This window comes from Lontra canadensis, unplaced genomic scaffold (genome assembly GCF_010015895.1).
Source record: "Lontra canadensis isolate GAN:19392208 unplaced genomic scaffold, GSC_riverotter_1.0 scaffold6, whole genome shotgun sequence".
NCBI lineage: Eukaryota > Metazoa > Chordata > Mammalia > Carnivora > Mustelidae > Lontra > Lontra canadensis.
In genome coordinates, this window is record NW_022631000.1 from 23,342,000 (window position 1) to 23,363,890 (window position 21,891).

The 21,891-nt window shown below is 36.3% G+C and overlaps 2 protein-coding genes across 3 annotated transcripts in view; one reads left to right on the plus strand and one right to left on the minus strand.

Moving 5' to 3' along the window:
* The window catches only part of SLC9A9 (solute carrier family 9 member A9), a 538,337-nt gene that overhangs the window by 462,885 nt on the left and 53,561 nt on the right, over positions 1 to 21,891 (minus strand). The window lies entirely within an intron of this gene.
* On the plus strand, positions 6,060 to 6,560 carry LOC116864642 (transcription factor BTF3-like). The gene has a single exon (XM_032852423.1). The coding sequence runs from the start codon at positions 6,060 to 6,062 to the stop codon at positions 6,543 to 6,545; it is 486 nt and encodes a 161-aa protein (XP_032708314.1). The 3' UTR covers positions 6,546 to 6,560.

Below are 21,891 nucleotides of genomic sequence, written 5' to 3' on the forward strand. Positions count from 1 at the left end.
CCAGAGCCATACTCTCATATGCCTTTCCTTGAAATTCCCCAATAGCCCTCTTTAGACATCATCTCCTGATGAGTTTGGTACTGTAGAAAATAGAGATGACAGTATACATTTACTTTATGGAAATGGTTTAAAAATAATAAATATAATAATAATAATAACTACCATCACCATCATAATTATTGTCATCAATGCCCTTTTTATTTGTAAAGAGGACTTTAATGTTATCTTGATATTTTGGTATTTTAATTTTAACGAGCTATTTTGATGGTCTACCAATTTCATTAAAATGGAATTCTATTGTAATCCTTAATAAATAATTAAAAGAGTCCCTAATGAAAGCTCAACTGCTATATTCCCCAATAAAAATTAGCAGATCTTCAAAGCAACTATCCCACATGAACTATGTTTTTATGAGGGAAATGGAGACAAGAATAATACCTGTGATTATTTTCTCATGTTGACCTGAGCCTGTATGAGCCATGAATAGGTCTGTGGATGAACACAGAATCAGAAGCTTGTCTTCACCATCCTCCTCATTTTACAGATAAGGATGCTAAAGTGTAAAGACCAAGGTCATACAATTTAGTAGCCAGGGTAGCACTAGATCCTGAGTCTGCTGATATTCCTGATTTAAAGCTCTTTACATTTCACCTCTTTGGGAAGGCTTTATGGATGACTTTTACAAGTTTCATAACCTTCAGAATTGAGGAACTCAGATCGATTCAGGTGAGAAACAACCAGCAGAATAGCTGGCATTGGAAGGGGAGTTCTGGTCCAGGCTCAGCCATTTATAGAGTTGTATTTCGAGGTTCTATTCATAAAAAAGGAGAACTATTATTTCCAAGGACTTCTTGACATCCTGGAGAGTCCTTAAAAGCCTCTAGAAGCCTGGTTAGCCTCCACTGGGACTCTTGATAACAGCTTCTACTGCCTTTCCTAAAGAATGGGCAGAACTAGAAATTCATATGCTCTTCTTGTGAGCCAAGGAAGTTCCCCACTCTCTTCCTTCAGAACGCAGAAAAGGTACATAGGATACAACCAACTCACAGTGATACTCAGTTATCTGTGTTAGTCACTAAAGTAAGAGCCAGGTTGTTCACAAGCCTTGGAAATGTATAACTTCTACTTTTTTTTTTTTCTTCTTGACTTTATCTTACTAAACTCTGCACAACACAATTTTGAGTTCAAAGAATCCAGTCATATGATTTCAGGTAAATGTCTTTATAAACATAAGTTCAAATAATTGATATATGATTTGGTCACTGTAGTTCAAAAGAAATGTACAAGCCCCTGTATGTCTCTTTTATAATAAAATACCATCATAGATTTTACACTCCTGGTTTCTGGTATCAATTCAAATTGCCTTCTATGATAGGTGTTACTAAAAACTTTTGAAGTGCTTGTTTGTACATGCCAGATTTTCTTTAATATGCCAACTGATAAACAATTCTACTCTGCAATATTTCAAAGAAAAAAATGCCAAAAATACCCTGAAAAATGAAGTAAAAAGCAAAATAAAATGTTTTTCACATTTCTTTTTCTTTTTCTTTTTCTTTTTTTTTTTTTTAAATAAAGCGTATGGAATATGGCTCAGGATCTCCACCTAGTGGAATCTTACAGGTGGTAACTTGTAAAACCTCTAAAGCACAAGAAACTTGGGAATGGAACCATTAATTCAGATGAGCGATTTTCTCTCTCTCTCTCTCTTTTTTTTCCCTACACAAAATATATTTCCTGAGAGTCTGACATATTAAGTCAATGTTGTTTCTTTTTAAGTGAGAGGATTCACAGTTCCTAGGCTATTATTAAGACAGCTTTCTCCATTAACATATCTGACTCTTGAAAGCTATTTTTTGTCATATTGTAGACATGATACCTGGGTTCTTCCTCCTTTCCTTTGCCAAGTCCATATTAAAGGGTTTCACTGCTTTTTTAAAAATTCCACTCTGACTGGGTAGAGAAAGTAACTGTTGCTCAGGAAAGGCCATTTTTTTTCTCCTGGTTATTGTCATCAAATTTTAATGGAGAAAGTTGCTGATAGTATCTAACAAGTGATGTACGTGCTCTCAGGCAGATTAAAAAGACATAATAAATCATGGGGCTTCCATCTACTTCTAGGGCAAATACAAACTGTTTCTGTGCAGCCAACTGGAGAAATTTCAACGGCAGCATGTCATTTTCCAGACAGACCACTTCTAGTTCTTTTTCCCCTTGAAAGGTAAAACACATACAATGCAAGTCACACTTCTACAAGTAGTACTAACTGTTGCCCTCAGAGCAATTTCTGGAAAACCTTTAGGTATATAGCTACCACCTCATATTACCAGCCCAGAGATCTCGAAATGGTAAGAATTTCCTTGCTGATTCTTCCATCTTTTCATTATGTTGGTATTTTGTTTCAGGCACATGAGTTTATCTCCAATGATACCTGAGAGATCATTGAACCAAGAGAAATCCTTATTTTCTAATTCCTCAGGTTTCAGACTCTATGAGTCTGTCATCACACTATCTATTTGCTGTCTAGAAAGATGAGGAATATTTGGGGTTCAATAAGCATCTAGTTATAGTTATACTCCTCAATAGACTAGCTGTTTATTCATGACTAGCACATCATATTTGGTAAATAAATGCTTATTAAATTGAATTAAATAACATTTAGTTTACATGATAATTTTCTTTACTACAAAAATAAAGGTATCAATTGTCAGTTGGTACTAAAGACTGTTATCTATAAAGGTATAAATCTGTGATTGCTGATATAAATGTGTGCTTCATGGTCACCCTGGGCTCTAATTTAGCCAAATTCAGTATTACTTTCATGTTAGATTTGAGTTTTTATTTTGGATTGATGGTGGGATAATTGCATTAATGGCTACACTTCTTTACCTTTCCATCCCTTTGCTATCTTTTTGCAGTACTTCTCACTCTGCCTGTGGCCTCAGCCATGTGGTTTGTTGGCCAATAGAATATTTGCAGACTTGGGTCAAACAGAGGCCTGACAAGGCACTTGAACATTTCTGCTTCCTCTCACATGCTTCTGCCATCACCATGAAAACACATCCATGTAGGCCTGCTAGAAGGTGAGAGGCAGGTTGCCCAATTACTTTTGTCACCTCAGCCAACTGTCAGACATATGAGTAAGACCAGCTGGCACAAGAAGAACCAGCCAGCAGAGCAAAGCCTAAATTGTGGACCTGCAGACTCTTGAGCTTTTAATGCCTTTTTAAAAAAAAGATTTTACTTATTTGTTTGAGAGAGAGAGGGAGTAGGAGAGAGATCACGAGTATGGGGAGGGGTAAAGGGAAAAGCAGACTCCCTGCTGAGCAGGAAGCCCAATGCGGGACTTGATCCTAGGACCCTGGGCTCATGACTGGACCTGAAGACCCACTGAGCCACCCAGGCACCCTTAAGCTATTAATACCTTAAGCCAGTGAGCTTTGTGATGGTTTTGTCATATTGTAGGCAGGATACATGGCTTGTTATGCATGCAGCATTATTGAGAAAACAGATAACTGATAGAGGATGCACACTCAGTTTTGGAATAGCTTAGGGGTTATTCCAAAGGAAATTCTTATTGGAAAATAATAATCTGTGAGCAAAAAAGAGCTGTAGTTTGGGATATTGAAAGATAAGAGCCAGAGGAGGAAAAAGGTATGAAAGGTATGAAAGTTCTTCATCTGGAGGATAATTGGACATTTTAAGACATCTTAAGAAATTTGAAAAGGATATATCAGAGAACCAGGCCAGAATCAATATAACCCTATTTACCTAAAATGTATGGAAGAAAGGGATTCTGAAGGAGGAAGGTAGCTACCACCCAAGATTTGCCCCCATCACAGATTTAAAAATAATAAGTTTAAAACTTGCAAATTGATCATTTCTACAACTAGGTTTGGGTTTTGTTTTTGTTTTTTGTTTTTTTGCTTTTTTAAGCTATAAATGAAGGGTTATACTAGAAGAGTTCCAAAACTCCTTCCACATGTCCCATAATTCTATTATTTTAGTATACCAATTTATTGTTTTCTGAAACAATCCTTTAAAGGCATTGGAATCATCTCACAATTGCTGTATGCAATCAGAAAGCAGTATTGATAGCATGAAGACCACTATGATCTGGGTGTGATGAGCTGAAGAATACCTCATGATAATTATGCTAATAGCATGTTTAGGGAGTTTAAGACACCTGTCTCATTTAGAAGACATGTCCCTTGAATGGATCTCAAGATATTTCTGCAGGGGACAGAATCAAAGAACTGAGGGTTTGACTAGAATAACAGGGGCAAGATTTGCTCCCATGTATCTTCAGACAGGACTGGATAACAGGAACTTTTAAAATGCAGATAGATCTCTCACCTACATGCAATTTTCCATACTGAATAAATTTATTTACTCCTTTCCTTTCATATACACATATGAAATGGTGCTGCCCTTAAGGTGATTTTGTTACTGAAATAAAAAGTGTGTGTATGTGTGTGTACATGTGTAGGTATGTGTAAAGTGGAAAAACAAACTAATTTTAAGGGCTGCACTTATCATGCACAAACACTATTGAGTTTTGGGAGAAGAAGGATAGTTTCATAGGCAAATGTCTCATTAATCTCAACTAGAAAGCTCTCTGTGGCCAGGGACCCATCTCATTTTTATATACCTGTATCATCAAAGCCCACTGGAACAAACACATAGACCTTCAACAGATATGTTCTATTCTTCTCTTCTTTCATGATAAAGAACTTTTAGTGAAGCCTTGCTTTCATAGGGGTGAAAAAGTTTAGAATTTCTTCAAGAGTAAGTATGAATCATCCTCCACCCTTTACAGTATGATGTTTAAAAAATTCATTGAAGGTTTAGAAATAACAACCTATTTCCTTAATGAGATGCCATTTAGATAGATATAGTTTCCCAATTATCTTTATTATTTCATGTGTTTCTATGACACCTCTTCATCTTATAACCTAAAGATGATAAGGTATTAAAGGGGAAACCTAATGATTTAGAATTAACTATAGAGACCAACAGTAAGTATATATTTCCAGTCTTTCATTTCCTCAGAAATTTTTTAATGATCAAAATGTATTCTCTTGAAAAGAGCTGGTATGGATTCTAATGTTTGCTCTATTTGTTGCAAAGTTTGTGCCAGGCAATTAAAGGTAAATAGATAATAGCTACAGAGATATGCTCCATAACCATCCCAGTTATCCCTCCCACTGGACGTTTCCATCTTCATTTCCATTCCCCTCCTATTCTGCACACCAACTCCTCTTCATACAACTTTTATATGTTGCTTTCATACAACCACACAGAGTTATCAGATTAAAGGAGAAAATATATGTAAAATTCTCAGCAACTCATACATAGTGGATATTAAATATTGTTATTACTGGCAATTAAAATGAAACAAGGAGTTGGCAAAGTAAATGAAAGCAAAATTGTGTTTTATAATCTTCAAAACACAGGAGCGGTATCTTCAACTCTTATAGCCTGAACTTACTTTGGACTCTGTACATCATCATACTTTTTCTATACTGAGAGACCCAAACATCTCTTTATTCCCTCCCATGGATTTATACAATCCTTATCCATGTTAACATTATTGAAAACAAGCCTATGTTGAATTCAGTTGCTGATACCAGCCCAATCTATTTAATGTTTCATTCTTCAGTCCCTAAGGTATTCTTCTGAAACAAAGGAAAAACCGGGAGAAAACATCAGAAAATGTGGTAACTGTTTCTTTTCTACACTATACAACAAATGATCTCTCTTTTGTTATTTTCCTAGAATAGCCCTGTGGCCCCCAAATCTCCAGGAAGCTAGGCTAACTTGTAATTCCATGTTAGCTACTGAATAAAAAGTATATACAAGCATATAAAAATATAAAAAATATAGTAGCAATTTAGGCCAGTAGTGATATGAGGTGGTAGTACTCCAGGAAAAGGTCAATAAAGCACAGCAATCTGTGTTAGATAAATAAAAGCGTATGAACCTAATCTCAGCTGGTCCGCCCGAGACCCCCTGAGCGCCAACCCTAGTCCCCAGCGCGGTCCCATTTCCATTCCAACAAGATGAAAGAAACTATCATGAACCAGGGGAAACTCGCCAAACTGCAAGCACAAGTGCGCATTGGTGGGAAAGGAACTGCTCGCCGAAAGAAGGTGGCTCATAGAACAGCTACAGCAGATGACAAAAAACTTCAGTTCTCCTTAAAGAAGTTAGGGGTAAACAATATCTCTGGTATTGAAGAAGTGAATATGTTCACAAACCAAGGAACAGTGATCCACTTTAACAACCCCAAAGTTCAGGCATTGCTGGCAGCGAACACTTTCACCCTTACAGGCCATGCTGAGACAAAGCAGCTGACAGAAATGCTACCCAGTATCTTAAACCAACTCGGTGCAGACAGTCTGACTAGTTTAAGAACACTGGCTGAAGCTCTGCCCAAACAATCTGTGGATGGAAAAGCACCACTTGCTACCGGAGAGGATGATGATGATGAAGTTCCAGATCTTGTGGAGAATTTTGATGAAGCTTCCAAGAATGAAGCAAACTGAATTGAGTCAACTTCTGGAGAAGATAAAACTTGAAGAAGTTACTGGGAGCTGCTATTTTATATTATGACTGCTTTTTAAAATTTTGTTCATGGATCTGATAAAATCTAGATCTCTAATATTTTTAAGCCCAAGCCCCTTGGACACTGCAGCTCTTTTCAGTTTTTGCTTATACACAATTCATTCTTTGCAGCTAATTAAGCTGAAGAAGCCTGGGAATAAAGTTTGAAGCAAGATTAATAAAGTTCTTTGCCTAGGGAAAAAATAAATAAATAAATAAATAAATAAATAAAAGCATATGCTCTGGCTGCAATTCAAAACCTCCCCTGCCCCCAAATATGACATAGAAATGGATGGTGTTTACATGCAGAATATACTCGTCTGAGTGCAGAGATAAGATATGCCAAGAGGTACGTGAAATTCCTCGAGAGCTAACTGCAATTGTGGTCCCTTTTTCTCTGATTCAAGGAAAGGTATATGTGAATGCAAGTAAGTATGAGTGCTTGTGGTAGTGTGGAATTCATTTTAACTAGATAAAGAATATAAATTTTTATCTTTCATTGATACTTTATCATCCATAATACACTACTAGCAACATGTCATATGTCTTAAAGAGAAGGATTCGATCTCATAGGTACATGAATTCTTCATGTTATTCTACAAATTTAATGTTATCCCAGTAACAGCATCTAGTTCTAGATGACTTTGATATGAGATTACACAAGTGACTCATAAGTTAATATTGAAAATAAGCAAGCAAGAAGAGTCAGAAAAATTCTGGGAAAAAAGGGAAGAGACACTAGGCTTATCATATGTTAAAACATATTCTATAGCCATAACAATTAAGATAGTGAGGTACTGGGGCTTAAAAAGGAAAGACAATCAATAAATATATGTTTAGGAATAGACCCAATACATATCTGAGCATGGTATATGACAAAAATCATATCTCAAATAGATGGGGAATAGCTGCACTGTTCAACAAATGTTTAGGAATAAATGGATAGCTATCTGTGTGTGAGGTTGGAAGGGAGGTGGATAAAATTAGGAGACTTACATCATAATTTTTTGCACCAGAAATTGGAGTTAGATGAAATAATTAATCCAAACACAAACAGACATGAAAACACTTAAACGAAACAAGGAAAAAAGTTCTAATAAAATTTAGACTGGAAAATACCTTTGTAAGAATGACCTAAACCCTACAAAATGTGGTATTGGCACCTAACATCAGTTTTATAAAAAAAAGATTTTCCTGGGGGCAAAAAAAGCCTTCATCATAAACAAATGACAAACTAGGAAAAAATATTGCAACTCACATCACTATGAACTAATCTCATTGAAATGTAAAGAATTCTACAACTCAATAAGAAAAAGACAAAATGAAATTCACCAAAGATCCAGAGGTCATTCACCCAAAGAAAATATAAATGGGTCTTACACAAATTTAAAGATACTCAGCCTTACAATAAGAGAAATGAACATGAAAATGACAAGCTATTATTTTGCACCTATCAAAATGACAAAGATCAGATCAAAGGGTTTGTAGAAGGAAAAATGCCTCCCCTGTAATGTTCTACTTGGATCCTTGATTGCAAGTACACGTTGTATTATATTCCAGGCTGCTATGACAAAATAGCACAGCCTGGGGACTTCAACAACAGATATTTGTTTCTCAGAGTTCTGGAAGCTGGAAAGTCTAAGATCAAGGTACCAGCAGATTCGGTTCCTGGTTGAGAGCCTGCTTCCTGGCTTGCGGATAGCCGCTTTCTCACTGTGTCCTCACAAAGTAGAGAGAGAGCTCTGATCTCTCTTCTTCTTCTTATAAAGACACTAATCATATCATAGGGACCTCACCTTCATGACCTCATCTAAATTTAATTATTTCCCAAAGGTCCCATCTCCAAATGCCATCATATCGGGGTTAGGCTTCAAAGTTATTAACAGGGGGTGGGGGGTGGGGGTATACAAATATTCAGTCCATAACAATACAACAATGCAAAGAAACAAGGGAATCTCATAACAGGTCTAAATTGTGGCTGGTAAGAGCAACTATAGGGAATAGGGAAAGAAGTGTTCTCTAAATAGAACCAATATTCGCTGAATGCCAACCATGTGAAGATAGTGTTCTTTGTGATATTTTGGTTTTGTGACATTTTGAGTAGGATTCTGATTCAATTGCATGTAGTGCATGGTGTGTACAAAGAAGGGCAGTGATGGAGAGACTATATGGAGTGAAGTTTGCCTGTCCAGATTAGTAATATCCTTATTAGTCAAACACACATACACAGAGACACCCTGAACTTGCAGAGAATAGATGCTGTGGGGGGAAGGCTGAGATCTCCAGTTCAAGGATGGCTAAAGATACTGAATCAGAAGTTATTGCTTACATTGAACTGTCCCATTTAAGCCTAACTTGTAACTGAAACTCCAGGAAACTCCTTAATTATAGCCAGGAATCTTATTGACATTGGTGGATGCAGTTAAAACATTATGATTTCCTTTCTACTACTGTTGCCATTCCTTGTCATATTTTTTGCTATGAAAGAAATGACTCAGACTTTTTTCTCCTCTTGCATCACTTGAAGGCCGGCAGTAAAGGACTTCACTTCCTCTTTTCATTTACCAGGAGCGGAGAAGTGACTACATCCCATTCCTGAATTGATAGAGAGCTTTCCTTCCAGACTACCCTCCAGGCTGGGCAGCAGAAATGGAAGAAATGCTCAACGATGGCCAGATGGTCTGCTGAGCCACAGCTGGGCCTCAGGCCTAGGCAGATGGGTCCAAAGGACCCATGGGAATGAGTGTGTGTGTGTGTGTGTGTGTGTGTGTGCTTGTGCACGCACTCAGGCGTACGGCGGTGGGGGACCACATAATGTTTCCCATGGGCCCCAGAATGGCACACACATGACTTACACTGCCGGCAGTCCTGGTGCGATTTTGCTGCCAGGACAAGGAAGGGTCTAAGAAGTGAAGCATGTGGACCAATGCCTGAAGTCCAAACTACAGTTATCTCTGTGAATGTCAGTATACCAGATAAAATCCAGGAGGGCCCCGCCCCTGACATCCAAGTCTTCTAGCATTGGATATAATCCTGGGGAGACAAATTTAGTTTCAGCCACCCAGAATATTAGAGCCTCAAAATAGAAAATAATTTTAGTTATAGGAAAAAAGCAAAGAAAATTTTATTTCTGGCACATTAAAGCTTGTAGATTAAAAAATAGTTAGTACAATTCAGTACAGATATTTGAGAAGAAAGGTCCTAGGGCCTCAAATTCCAGGCTAAGTCGTTATATTCTATAAGCCCAGAGGCTCTTTCATTGTTTCTGAGCATTTTCTCTGCCTAGTTGATGTATGAAGTGAAAAGCAGGTCCTGCAAGGAACCGCAGCACTTTAAACCCTACTAGCTAAATACTTCAAAATGCCTTTTCACAACAAAATAAGAGTAGTGACCCTTACTGTGAAGTGCTAATCAGCATGCTGATTGGTTGATTCAGAGGCTGGTTTGTGAAAAACTGTCAGATCACCAAGTTGTGACTGGAGCCATTAGTGGCATTGCGGTGGTCTCCAAGTGGTCTTTACCAACTTTGTTTTAATTAAAATTTGTATATTTCTAAAATTTAATTTTTAATAATGTATTTGACAACTGACACAAAAATCCTAAATCATTAACTGTCGGTTCTTGTGAGGCAGTGTAAGCTGCACCAATTTGTCACTAATTCTCACCCTGTCCCTAGCATGGTGATTGCCACTCAGTCGGTATTTTACGTTTGGTGAGTGAATTGGTTCATTAGTTAATGAGCAACTATCAGATCCCAAAAGTTTTCCAAATGCAAATGCAGAAAAGACTCAGGTTTGTTTAAATCACATAAAGGATATATAAGGGGTAATCCTTCCAAGTAAGGCAAAAAAGTCATATAAGGCAAAAATTTTGTCTTGTTGGTCTCAATAAATAACAAATCAACTTGTAAACTTTTACCTTTGCTACTATGTAACATCCATATAACTTAACAGTTGGATTTTTAAAAATTTTTTATTTATTTATCAGAGAGAGAGTGTGCATGTGCCCATGCAAGTGGTGGAATCTCAAGCAGACGCCATGCTGAGTGTGGAGCCTGACATGAGGCTCAATCTCACGACCCTGAGGACCTGAAACCAGGCGTTAGATGCTTAACCAACAAGTCATCCAGGCGCCCCTAAGAATGGGATTTTAAACTCAATGAGATATACTAACCAATTGTGGCCTAGTTATTTGGCTTTTGTGGGAAAAGCGTGTTGCTTGGGGGTCTTCACTGGTACCAGGGATGTCTTTTATTTCTTCAGTTGAACTAAGGGTTATAGGTGTTTGGTGTTTTATTATGTTTTCATAACTTCAGGTAGGCACAGAGTATTGGTTAGGAGCACAGACTGAAGCCAGATGGCTTGGGTTCGAATCTCAGTTCTTTATACTTACTGTCCATGTGACATCTGCCATGATACTGGTCTGCAGTCTCCTTATCAGCAAGTTGAAGACAACAAAACACCTTCTTCATGGGCTATGCGTGTGGACTGAGTATGTTAAGATATATGATGTGCTTAGAACAAAGTACATAAAAGCCTACAAGTGTTAGCTATTATGTTATTATGTGAATCATGTATCATATTATAAGAAGAAAAAAGTAATTTTTAAAAAACCAGAAGTTGAACTACATATTGTTGCAATATATATTTTTTTTAATTTATTTATTTGACAGACAGATCACAAGTAGGCAGAGAGGCAGGCAGAGAGAGACAGGAGGAAGAGGCAGGCTCCGGGCTGAGCAGAGAGCCCGATGCGGAACTCGATCCCGGGACCCTGAGATCATGACCTGAGCCGAAGGCAGAGGCTTTAACCACTGAGCCACCCAGGCACCCCAACATTTTCTAATTCAAAAAAATTCTACTCACATTTGCCCATTCTGAGCCTTTCAAATTGGTCTAGTACATGTGGATAAGCTCACCCCAAGGTTGAAGGAAAATGCTCCAGTGTGTTCCCATTCCCTTCTCAGACCCACTCAGTCACTTTCTTTGTCCATTTTCTTCTCAGATTTCCTGGCTTCACAAACCCCATTGCAGCTCTTCACCATGGACCTTTATCCCCACCTAGCCTAGAATAGGTGACCTGGAGTTAAATTTCCCACTACTAACTTATGAGAAGGACCCCAGGTCTCAGGCCTCTGGTCTCATTAGTCTGAAAGATAGCACCTCCTGGGACCCACCCCTACCAGTCTTGATCCTCACAGGCTCCTGCCTGGAGGGCATAGGAATCAAATAACATTTAAAGCCCGTATATGCAAGTATAAATAGACAGGAGTTGTAATTTTAGCTCTGGGAAGACCTAAAGGTAACAGGGAAATGAAGAGGAAAGCATTGGACTAAATTCAGAGTTCATGAGGTCAAGTGAAATGATGCTTATACAGTGTCTGGCACTTAAGTGGTATTCAATAATTAACACTTCTCTGGGACACAGGAGAACTGAATAATAAATAGTTCACTGCGTTCAAACCTGACTAAATCATTTATCACCTCCAGATAAAATTGGGAGTTTAGATTAGTTGATACCTAAAGCAACTCTGCATCAAAAAGTCATCATGTATTTTCCCTCAAGCTAAAGTTAGATTATACACAAAGCCCAGGAATAAGAAACAACAAGCCTTGTTGAGTCAGTTCAAAACTGGTAAAATTGTGAATTATAAATTTTCCCACCAGAGGGCACAATGTAAAAGCCAATGGCTGCTGAGTTACAGCTGGTGCAGCATTTTACTGTGTATAATTATTTCATTCTGTTGATTTTGGAATAGAATTTCAGCTTCCTAGGTGGTGAGAGTTGCCCCCTCCTGTTTAACATCCATTTTAATATAATCCACAAACCATTCTTCACATGTTTAGGATTTGCATGAGTCTGAAATCTGCAAGTAATTTTACCAAAATGGTTATTCACGTTTGCTTTTTGAAACAGATCTTTTAAAACTTCCAACTTTTCTTTCCAATAGGCAAGAGATTGTAACTTTGAAATAATCTTGAAATGTAAACTTAACAATAACACATGATGGTGCTTTTAAAAACCACTAAAATCTGACTTCAACTTTGCATGGGTGTTAGTGTTTTGTGTTTTAAATCTAGTTTATATGCAAATCCTTGGGACATTGAAGAAATGTGCATGTTCTTACATGCTCTAAAGAAAATCTATCACCTTCAAAAATTTTAATGTGGGGGCCTGGGTGGCTCAGTGGGTTGAAGCCTCTGCCTTCGGCTCAGGTCATGATCTCAGGGTCCTGGGATCAAGCCCCACATTGGGCTCTCTGCTCAGCAGAGAGCCTGCTTCCACCCCCCTCTGCCTGCCTCTCTGCTTACTTGTGATCTCTGTCTGTCAAACAAATAAATAAAATCTTTGAAAAAAAAAAAAAAAGAAAAAAATTTAATGTATGTTCTTTAAATCTTGAAGACCACATTTTAAAACTAATTTACTATTCTTTTCTGCGTTCTCAAAATGTGTTTATTGAAAATACTGCCAGTTTGAAATGATTTTAAAATATATAATAGGAAACTATATATTATCCCTATCCTTTGAAGGAAATAGGTACAACGATCGTTATTAAAAGTCCTTTCAATCTTTATGCCAGGAATTTTCCTTGTCTCTATTTATACCAAATTTTGTTAGGGTCATTTCTCCCTAGTATGAGATGCTTTTCATTGTGATTTAATGGACTTAGTGCAGTTTTAGACTAGTGAGATATCATGAAATCTGAACAGCAAGGCAGGTAATAAAAAAAACTACAAAGCATTATAAAGTGAACTCTTGTATTCTCAGGAAAATAATTTGTTGTATTTTCTCCACTCTCCCTTTTTAAAAGGAGAGAACAGGTAAGATGTCATTTAAAATATATATAATATTTCCATATTATTTATTTATAATATAAAAGCTATTTCCCATAGCTATAACTTCTATAGTCTCATAGATTTTTATAAACTATGTAAACAGAGCAAAAAAGACTAAAATTAAAATTAATAAAACAAAAAATCTCAAATATTTTAGATGTTAAAATAAAAAAGTCTGAGAGAATCTACAAAGTGGAGGGTACTTTTCTAGATTAGAATTTTTCACAATCATAAGTAATCATCAAAAGCAATATTTTATTTCCCTTTCAACATGAATGAATTTCACATGGTAGGAATTCTTCAACTGAGGAATATCTATCCCTACATATGTTTGTTATTTTAGAAAGACTGCAAACTTCAAACACCTCCCATCACAAGATTTTTGCAAACTCAGTTAAGGAGCATTAAAATCTGTCCTGGATATAAAAATTATCTTTTGGGGAAGCAATTTACAACATTCAGGAACTAAATATCTACCTGGTGAAAGATAAATTAATTCAGTTCTTTGGAGGTACAAAAGATGCCACTAAAGGGCACTTTTTTCACCTCCTTCTGGCTTCATTATTTTCCTCTCTCTCTCTCTCAGACCTACCAAGCTGGTGTTGGTGTACCCATCATGGAGATCATGCCTGAAGCTCAGTTCTACTGGGCCCTTCCTGGAAAACAGCTATTTTCATTGAAAACTAGACAACCAGGGTTACTTGAAGCTCATTTGCCTCTAACAAATTTACTCTATATGGAAAACTTAAGGCAAGAAGGAATGCAGTTAACTCAGGCTGCAAATATCCAACTGAATGAACAGCTTCTCTCTTCTCCCTGACTCTAATAAAAGAAAATCTGAAGCAAAGTTAATTGAGTAAGAATCTTTTTTTTATCAAGAATATTCTTCTGGAAAAGAAATGCCATCCCTTAAAAAAGCTTGAGTAATTTTCTGATGAACTTTAATAAAATTAAGATTTGTTCTGAGAAATTAGTTATCTACTTGGTGAACTTTAACCAAATTATTTTTTGAACCATAACCTAAAAATGATTTTCTAACTATTTTCTTTTTCTGTCTGAAATGTCCCTACCATGAAAAAGGTTTCAAATTGACTTCCTTGAGTACTGCTTCTCAAACTCTCTGTGGTGAAGGAGCAATAATTAACTAGTTAATTAGTATTACTATTATTCAAAACTATTGCCACTGATACTTTTGTAAAATACAATAAAAATGAAATGCTGGTATTTTCACATTATACAAAATATAAGCCCAGATACTTCATTATTAAATTAAGCAGATATAAAATAATTATTTAAAATCACTGAGAACATTCTTAAATGCATATTCTTAGTGTTTATACTTATTCCTCTCACTCTAGTAGCGCCTAGTTCATAGACCAGCTGAGATCTGCAGACAGCACTTCCAACAGCATATGTAATGGTCTTTCCTTTTACAGCCAAGTTGTAAAAAACTTGATGTGTTCTCCTAACTACATTGTCCAAAGAGTACTAACACTATGCAAAATATATTTCAAAGTATCCAAATAGCTATGAACAACTCAAGGTTTAAGTGAAGTCCCTTTCACTTTGTGAAACTTTAAAACAAAAATCTTATAACAATTATTAAATGCTGAAATTCTTCAACATGGGAGAAATGGAGCAAGAGAAGGCTTTTGGAACTATATATCAATGCCTAAGTATGTCCCTTGTAAACTTATCCATCTTGGAGGCAGGGAGGAAGAGAAAAAGAAGGTTGGAAATCTATGTCAGAAAATACCTTTAAAAATAGCTGTATTTTGCTAATCAGATATATGGAAAATTAGTTAAATTTAGAAGGAAAAAGAGAAAAATTGTTGGGGAGACTTTTTTTTCCAACAGGAAAACCAATTTCCTTAGAAAAAATTATTCATTAGAAGTAGCTTAAAAAAAAAAAAAGAAGAAGAAGAAGCCAAGCTAAACTGCACATCAGTTGAAGTAATGGATCAGCTGAGTCTAAGAAAAGATTAGAGACACAACTCCCAAAAAGTATTATTTTGGGCTGCAAGTGAATGAGTTAATGCTGGTTGACTTGCAGGTTCTATGTATGTAATTTCCTCTAGAGATTACCTAAATACAGTTTTCCAAACTTCTGTGAACATAGCACTATTACCAGGGTGGGACTCTTACAGTGACATGAAGTTATACTTCCAGTGTTCTAAACAATTTCACTGGATTTATATTCATTTCTAGATCTGACTCAGGGAGGTTTCTGGGGAAATCTCGTATCTCAGCTGACTCAATGTACAATTGAAATAATAGATATAAGAAACACTTCATTAAAAATGGAAAGTGGTGTATATATGTGTGTGTATAGGTACGTTTATGTATATAGATACAGTATATGTAATGTACTGTAATTATTTATCTCACCTATCATAAGTCTCAAACTTAAACTTGTATTGAGTGATTAACTTGAGAGTGGTTTCAAGGATGAAATAGGTCATTAACACATTATGAAAAGCATTTGCAGAGATCTAAGAATTAGAAAAAAATAGATACCATGTCCAGTTCTGACAAATAAAAATGAACAGCATTGGAGAACGTAATTTAACTTCTCTAACACTCAGTTTTCTCATCCATAAAGTAGGATAATTTCTGTCCTTACCTATGTTGTATGGTGTGAAATGCAAATGAAATCACTATGTGAAGAGGAGAAAAAGTATGACAATGGTACATTTTGCCTATATTTTTAACAGAGTATCCTTCCTTTACAAACAGGCCACTTTGAAATTATTTCCTAAAGCTTATGACATCCACAATAACAACTTTCTAAATGAGTCTCCACTTACTTTCCACTCTTAGAGGATAAGGTTTAATTTTCCTACATTCTTAATTTGTCTATGCTGGGATAAAGTTGTAATTGCATTTAGCCCTATGAAGCACAGTGGGTAACTTATCAAATAATCAGGTTATTGGTGTCTGTAGAGGCCTTAAATTTGTAACCTAGGATACCTTTTTTTGCTGCAAATTAAAAGCAACACCCTGACAATCATGTCAGCAACTTATCTACGTATGTTAGAAGCCATTAGTACCATAGCAGTGGAGAAAATAATCTTCAGAAATGTGATTATTGAATCACAGTCGATTAATTTGACAAAACACTAACAATATATTATGATCAGTTCATGAAATCTTTTATCCATCATGAATTATCAATAGGGTAGTTTGGACATTTGAAGAGAAGAGGTAGGACCTTTAAGAGGGCTAATATCCATTCTATAAATAGAAGAATTAAAGTTTAATTAGCAATTAAGACCTTTGGTCTCACAATACCTATGCTAAGGGATTGGGAAGGAGACTACTGGATAGGTAAGGCTAATCAGAGGAAAAGTTTCCCACTAGCCATGAGAGTCCATCTTCAGTGCTATTCCTCAGACCCTTGATACAATAGAGATGAAGTGTAGTAAGGGCACTGCAAAACTGGTCAACCGAGGTGCTACCACTAAAACAGGCCAGGTGCACTTTGGGCATTCATGAGCCTGTAAGAGTTAGAGTCCTAGATTTAAAAAACTAAAAATCTCCAATTTATACAGTTTTGGACTACTGGGGACATAGAAAATATCTAACATGTTCCATTTGCTATCAAAGAAAGAGGTTGTATTAAAGATTTATAATGTGAACATTCATTTTTAATTAACAGACTTTATTTATTTATTTATTTATTTATTTATTTTTTAGTAGGTTCAGATTCACATAAAGATTGTGTGGCAAGTACTCAAATTCTCAAAATATGTACCCATATAATCTCTTAATCCCACCCTTAGTATCCATTAATATAAGCTCATATTGACACATCATTTTTAATTTAAGTCCAGAGTTTACATTAGGATTCATTCTTTACCTTTGTGGACATTCTTTCTTAAGAATGCTAAGCTTCTACTATAAGTTAACAAAATATTCAATAAGAATCTATGCTATAAATAAGAATATTTACAAAAATACTTTGCTAAATTCTTCAGCATTCTGAAGAAAAATTAAAAGTTGTTTTAATAAAGAAAGTGGGGAAATTTTTATTATAGTTATAAACATATATTCTTATGAAGAGAAAAAACTTTAGTGGGAACTTGGGCTAATGAATGAGCTTAATGCAATATAAAGCACAGAGCAGTGCTTGGCACAAAGTAAAATCTCAATATATGCAAGCAATTGTCATCATTATAGTATACTTCTCATAGTTATAGAACTTATTTAAAGAGGGGGACCAAGTGATATATGGTACCTTTGAGAAGCTGAGGAAAAGTACAAAGTACTGGAACAGACGTTCCAAAAAAAAAAAAAGAAAATCCAGTCAAAATTAGGTCAAATTCATACAGATGTTAAAAATCACTCTCACATACTGGTGGAAGAAAATGCAACGAGAGGAAAAAGAGTCAAGAATCAGATGCAAATAAAGATTTTAGGTACCTGTAATCTAGTAGCAATGACCTTCAAGATTATATTTGCTCGTCGAAGCTAAAACAATGATGTCATCATTCATATTCATGATCCTGTTGATAATGTAGCTTGCCAATTGGAAACCTTTATAGCTACCTAACATGCAGTGGAATTTAGTAAGTAAGGGTGAAATAGAGCAATAAAGTATCTCAGAACTGTAGTTAAGATTGACTTCTATTCCTTTTATTGGGGCCATTTCATTTTAATGACATCAGAATGTAATTGCTAAATCAGGTTGAGCACCTCCCACACTGGTAGTGCTAAAACCCTTAGACCAGAACATTGGGCATTTCTCACTGTGATGGTTCTATGTGCCTAACAGTATTCAACTAATTATCTTCTACATAATACACATATAATATTTGACCCAGACACGTGCACAGACACAGATTGTCATATAAACCTTGTAGATATAAATTAGAAAATTGATTGATTTGGTTTCGTTTCAAAGATGCCTGAATAATATGGATGAAATGTAAGTTAAAATTATCTTGATTCTTATAAGTCTGTCCTTACTAAATCCCAAGTAAGGTATTAAATCTCCCTACCAGTTTGGGAGTACAACATAGAAAATTCACCTAGGGCTTTGGTAATATACAGATTAGGATTCAGGAAGTCTGGGTTGAGACCTAAGACTACATGAATAAGCTCCAGGTATTCCTGATGCTCCTGCGGGTTGAAGGATGCATTTTTTAAAAAAGATTTTATTTATTTATTTGACAGACAGAAATCATAAGTAGGCGGAGAGGCAGGCAGAGAGAGAGAGAGGAGGAAGCAGGCTCCCTGCCGAGCAGAGAGCCTGATGCAGGGCTCAATTCCAAGACCATGAGATCATGACCTGAGCTGAAGGCAGAGGCCTAACCCACTGAGCCACCCAGGTGCCCAGAATGCATTTTAAGTTGCAATGGTGAGTGTAGCACACAAGCTCTGGAGTCAGTCACAACTTGGACGTTACTTAGGCAATCTGAGTTTCAGACTTCTTACTTAAAAAAATCGAATAATAGATGTATCTATTTCTTTGTTGTGAAGACTAAATGAGATGATAAATGCAGAATGGTAAGTTCAAAGCCAGGAACATAGAAAATGGACCAAAAAAGCTACCTCCTGTAACTTTTATTATTTCTACTACCTCTGTCAGTGAAAGGATATGCATTTCTCAAAACTTCTTGTTAACTCATTGATTGACTTGGCAATACATTAACTCTTATTGACTCTTACTAAAAATGAGGGCATAACTAAGAAGTTAAGTCTACTAGGGAACATAAAACAAGGATGGAAGGGAACAGCATATGAGGTCCAAACTGTACTAGATTTAAAAGTCAAATGCAGAATGAGCCAAAAAATTGATAGGCATTCATAATAGCCTTTATTTCTCTAAATCTGTTCAATAACCATGCCCTGTCAGTTCCATCTCCCAATCTGCTCTCAGATCCAACCAAGTAGTCTCTGGATTTAAACTAACAACACCTCCTAACTGCTTTCTTGCATACTATGTCAACCTCTTCTCATCCATTTTTATATTCTAGTCAGAGCAAACTTTAAAAAAAAAAAAAAAACAAAACAACTCCCCCATTTAACACCCTGCAGCCTACAGAATCATGCCCAAACTTTCAACTAAAGTTTCAGGTTCATGGGCTAACTTTTCCCTCCCATACCTTTATCTCCTTCTGTTTCCTGTCTATGGTCTGGCCTCCCTGGACAAAACGCAGGACCAAAGTTCCATCTTGCTACTAGCCTTCTTCATGGTACCCTCTCTGCCTGTTATGGCTTCTCCCAGATTTTTGCCTGTCTTCCTCCTTTGAAATAAATGTTTAAGATCTCAGGTTAGCGTCATTTCCCCAGAAGCCTCTCCTGGCCCCCCAAGTGTGCTCCCATGATCCCTTCCACCTCCCTTGTCATAGCTCTTACCACAACAGACCCTTTCCTCAAGCAGATCCTCCAAGTCTATGATTACTTTGCACCATTTGCTTCTTGCTCACACTCACTGCAGTTGTGCTTTTGCCCCACTAGTAGACTGTAAGATCTAGGCTACTCGGAACTGGGCCATTTTCTTACTCATCAAGACTGCTCAACTGCAACACTAAGAAAATAAAATGTTGAAAGTGAAGCTATTTATAATATAATACAATATTCTTAGGACTAAATGAACAAAAGTTGTGCAAGACTCTCAGAGTAAAACTTTCAGTCTTTATTGAATGACCTTAAGAAAACATAAAATGGAGATATCAAATTTTAAGAAGAAAAAGATAGTATTATATATATGGCTGATCTCCCTAAACTCATCTATGGATTTGATGTAATTCTAATCAAAATATCAACACAGCAAATCAAAAATTAGATAAGATTTTATAATAAGAGAAAAAGATCCAAATAGTTATGATATATATGAAGAATAATGTAGGGGAGGAGGTAAGTTTTATCCTATTAGGTATCAAGAGTTAATTTCTAAAAGGCAATAATAATTAAAATAGTGTGGTATTGTCCTAAGGCTGGAGAAATTGGTCATGAAAAAGTCTGACAACAGTAAGCATTAATAAGGGTGTGGTGCAATGGAAATTCCTACACCTCTTAGTGGGGACATCACTTTGGAAAACAATTTGGTATTGCAAATTCCACTCCAAGTTCATTACTTAAAGGATTTTTTACTTGGGCCCCAGGGGTCTTGTAAAAGAATATTCATAGACAGAAGCAACTCTGTCCATAGAATAATAGGTACCGTGTAGAATATTCATGTATTTGTATATTATCAATAAGAGTGAAAAACTATAGCTGAAAACCATAACATGGATGAATTTTAGAATAATTGTGATTGGGGAAAAAAAGCAAATGGCTTGACAACAAAGACTGTGAAAATATTTTTATAAAGCTCAAAAAGAACATGAGAAAACTATAAAAAAAATTCAGGGTAAGATTTTCCCCTGGGGATGGGAGGGAATGAAGAATAGGGAAGAACATACAGGTAAGTTTGAGAGTTTGGATAATGTAGTTTATATTTTGGTGAAGAATTCATGGGCTTCCATTTTTAAGAAATTCTTCAAGACTCTGGAACTATGTAATAAAATCCATGTGGCATTGTTCCTTAACCTTATTTCTTCTTAAACTATTCAAGCAAAGTGAATAAGTTGCCAAGATAAAGCTTTTGCCATCTCCAAAGCTACCCCTTTTCCAAAGCACCAACAGCCAAGTGAATGTTCATGCAAACCGGGCTTGACATGACAGACCCTGACAAAGGAAGTATAACTATGAAAGAAACCCCCTCAGTAGAGATGTTGTTGTGTTTATAGTTAATCTGGCCATACTTCCACCTCTACATTCTCTGCATCACTGGTGGTAAAAAGAGCAACTGATGTTCTCAAACTAAATAAAACTTCTCCATAATTATCTGCTCTAGCTGGGCAAGGGCCAATTTTCCATGAATGTCCTTTAGTAACGTAAAATATTAGTGAGCCAAGCTCTCTATCTTCTTTGAGCTTTACATATATTTTTCCATAAAAATTTTATATCCAAACACAGCATTAAAACATACTTCTTAGTAAGTCACTTAAGTCAACAGGCTAGGAATCCATTGTTACTGCTTCCAGAATATCAGGAAGCCTCACAGAGGAGGCCAAAGAGTTAGGCGCTCTATGGTTGACTTGATTTTTCTATCCTGTTTTCCTTTTGTAGCCATAGGTTTTATTCCAGGTTCTGAATCCCATTTGCTATGCAAGCTCTTAACTTGAAATCTCTGAAGATACTTTATAAGTCCTTCCTGTGGTAGATTATATACAAATATGATGACAATAATTTTTCCCATCCCTGTATGCATACACCTTTGTAATGTGACTTCACCATACCTCCCCATCAAGAGCTGAAGCCTATTTCCCCATGCCTTGAATCTTGGCTGCTCTTGTGATAATCTGACCAATACAACATGTTAAAAGTGATATTGTGTGACTTCTGGACCTGGACCTTAAGCAGTCTTTCATTTTTGTTCCTGTCATCTTGGCTTGCTGTCCTG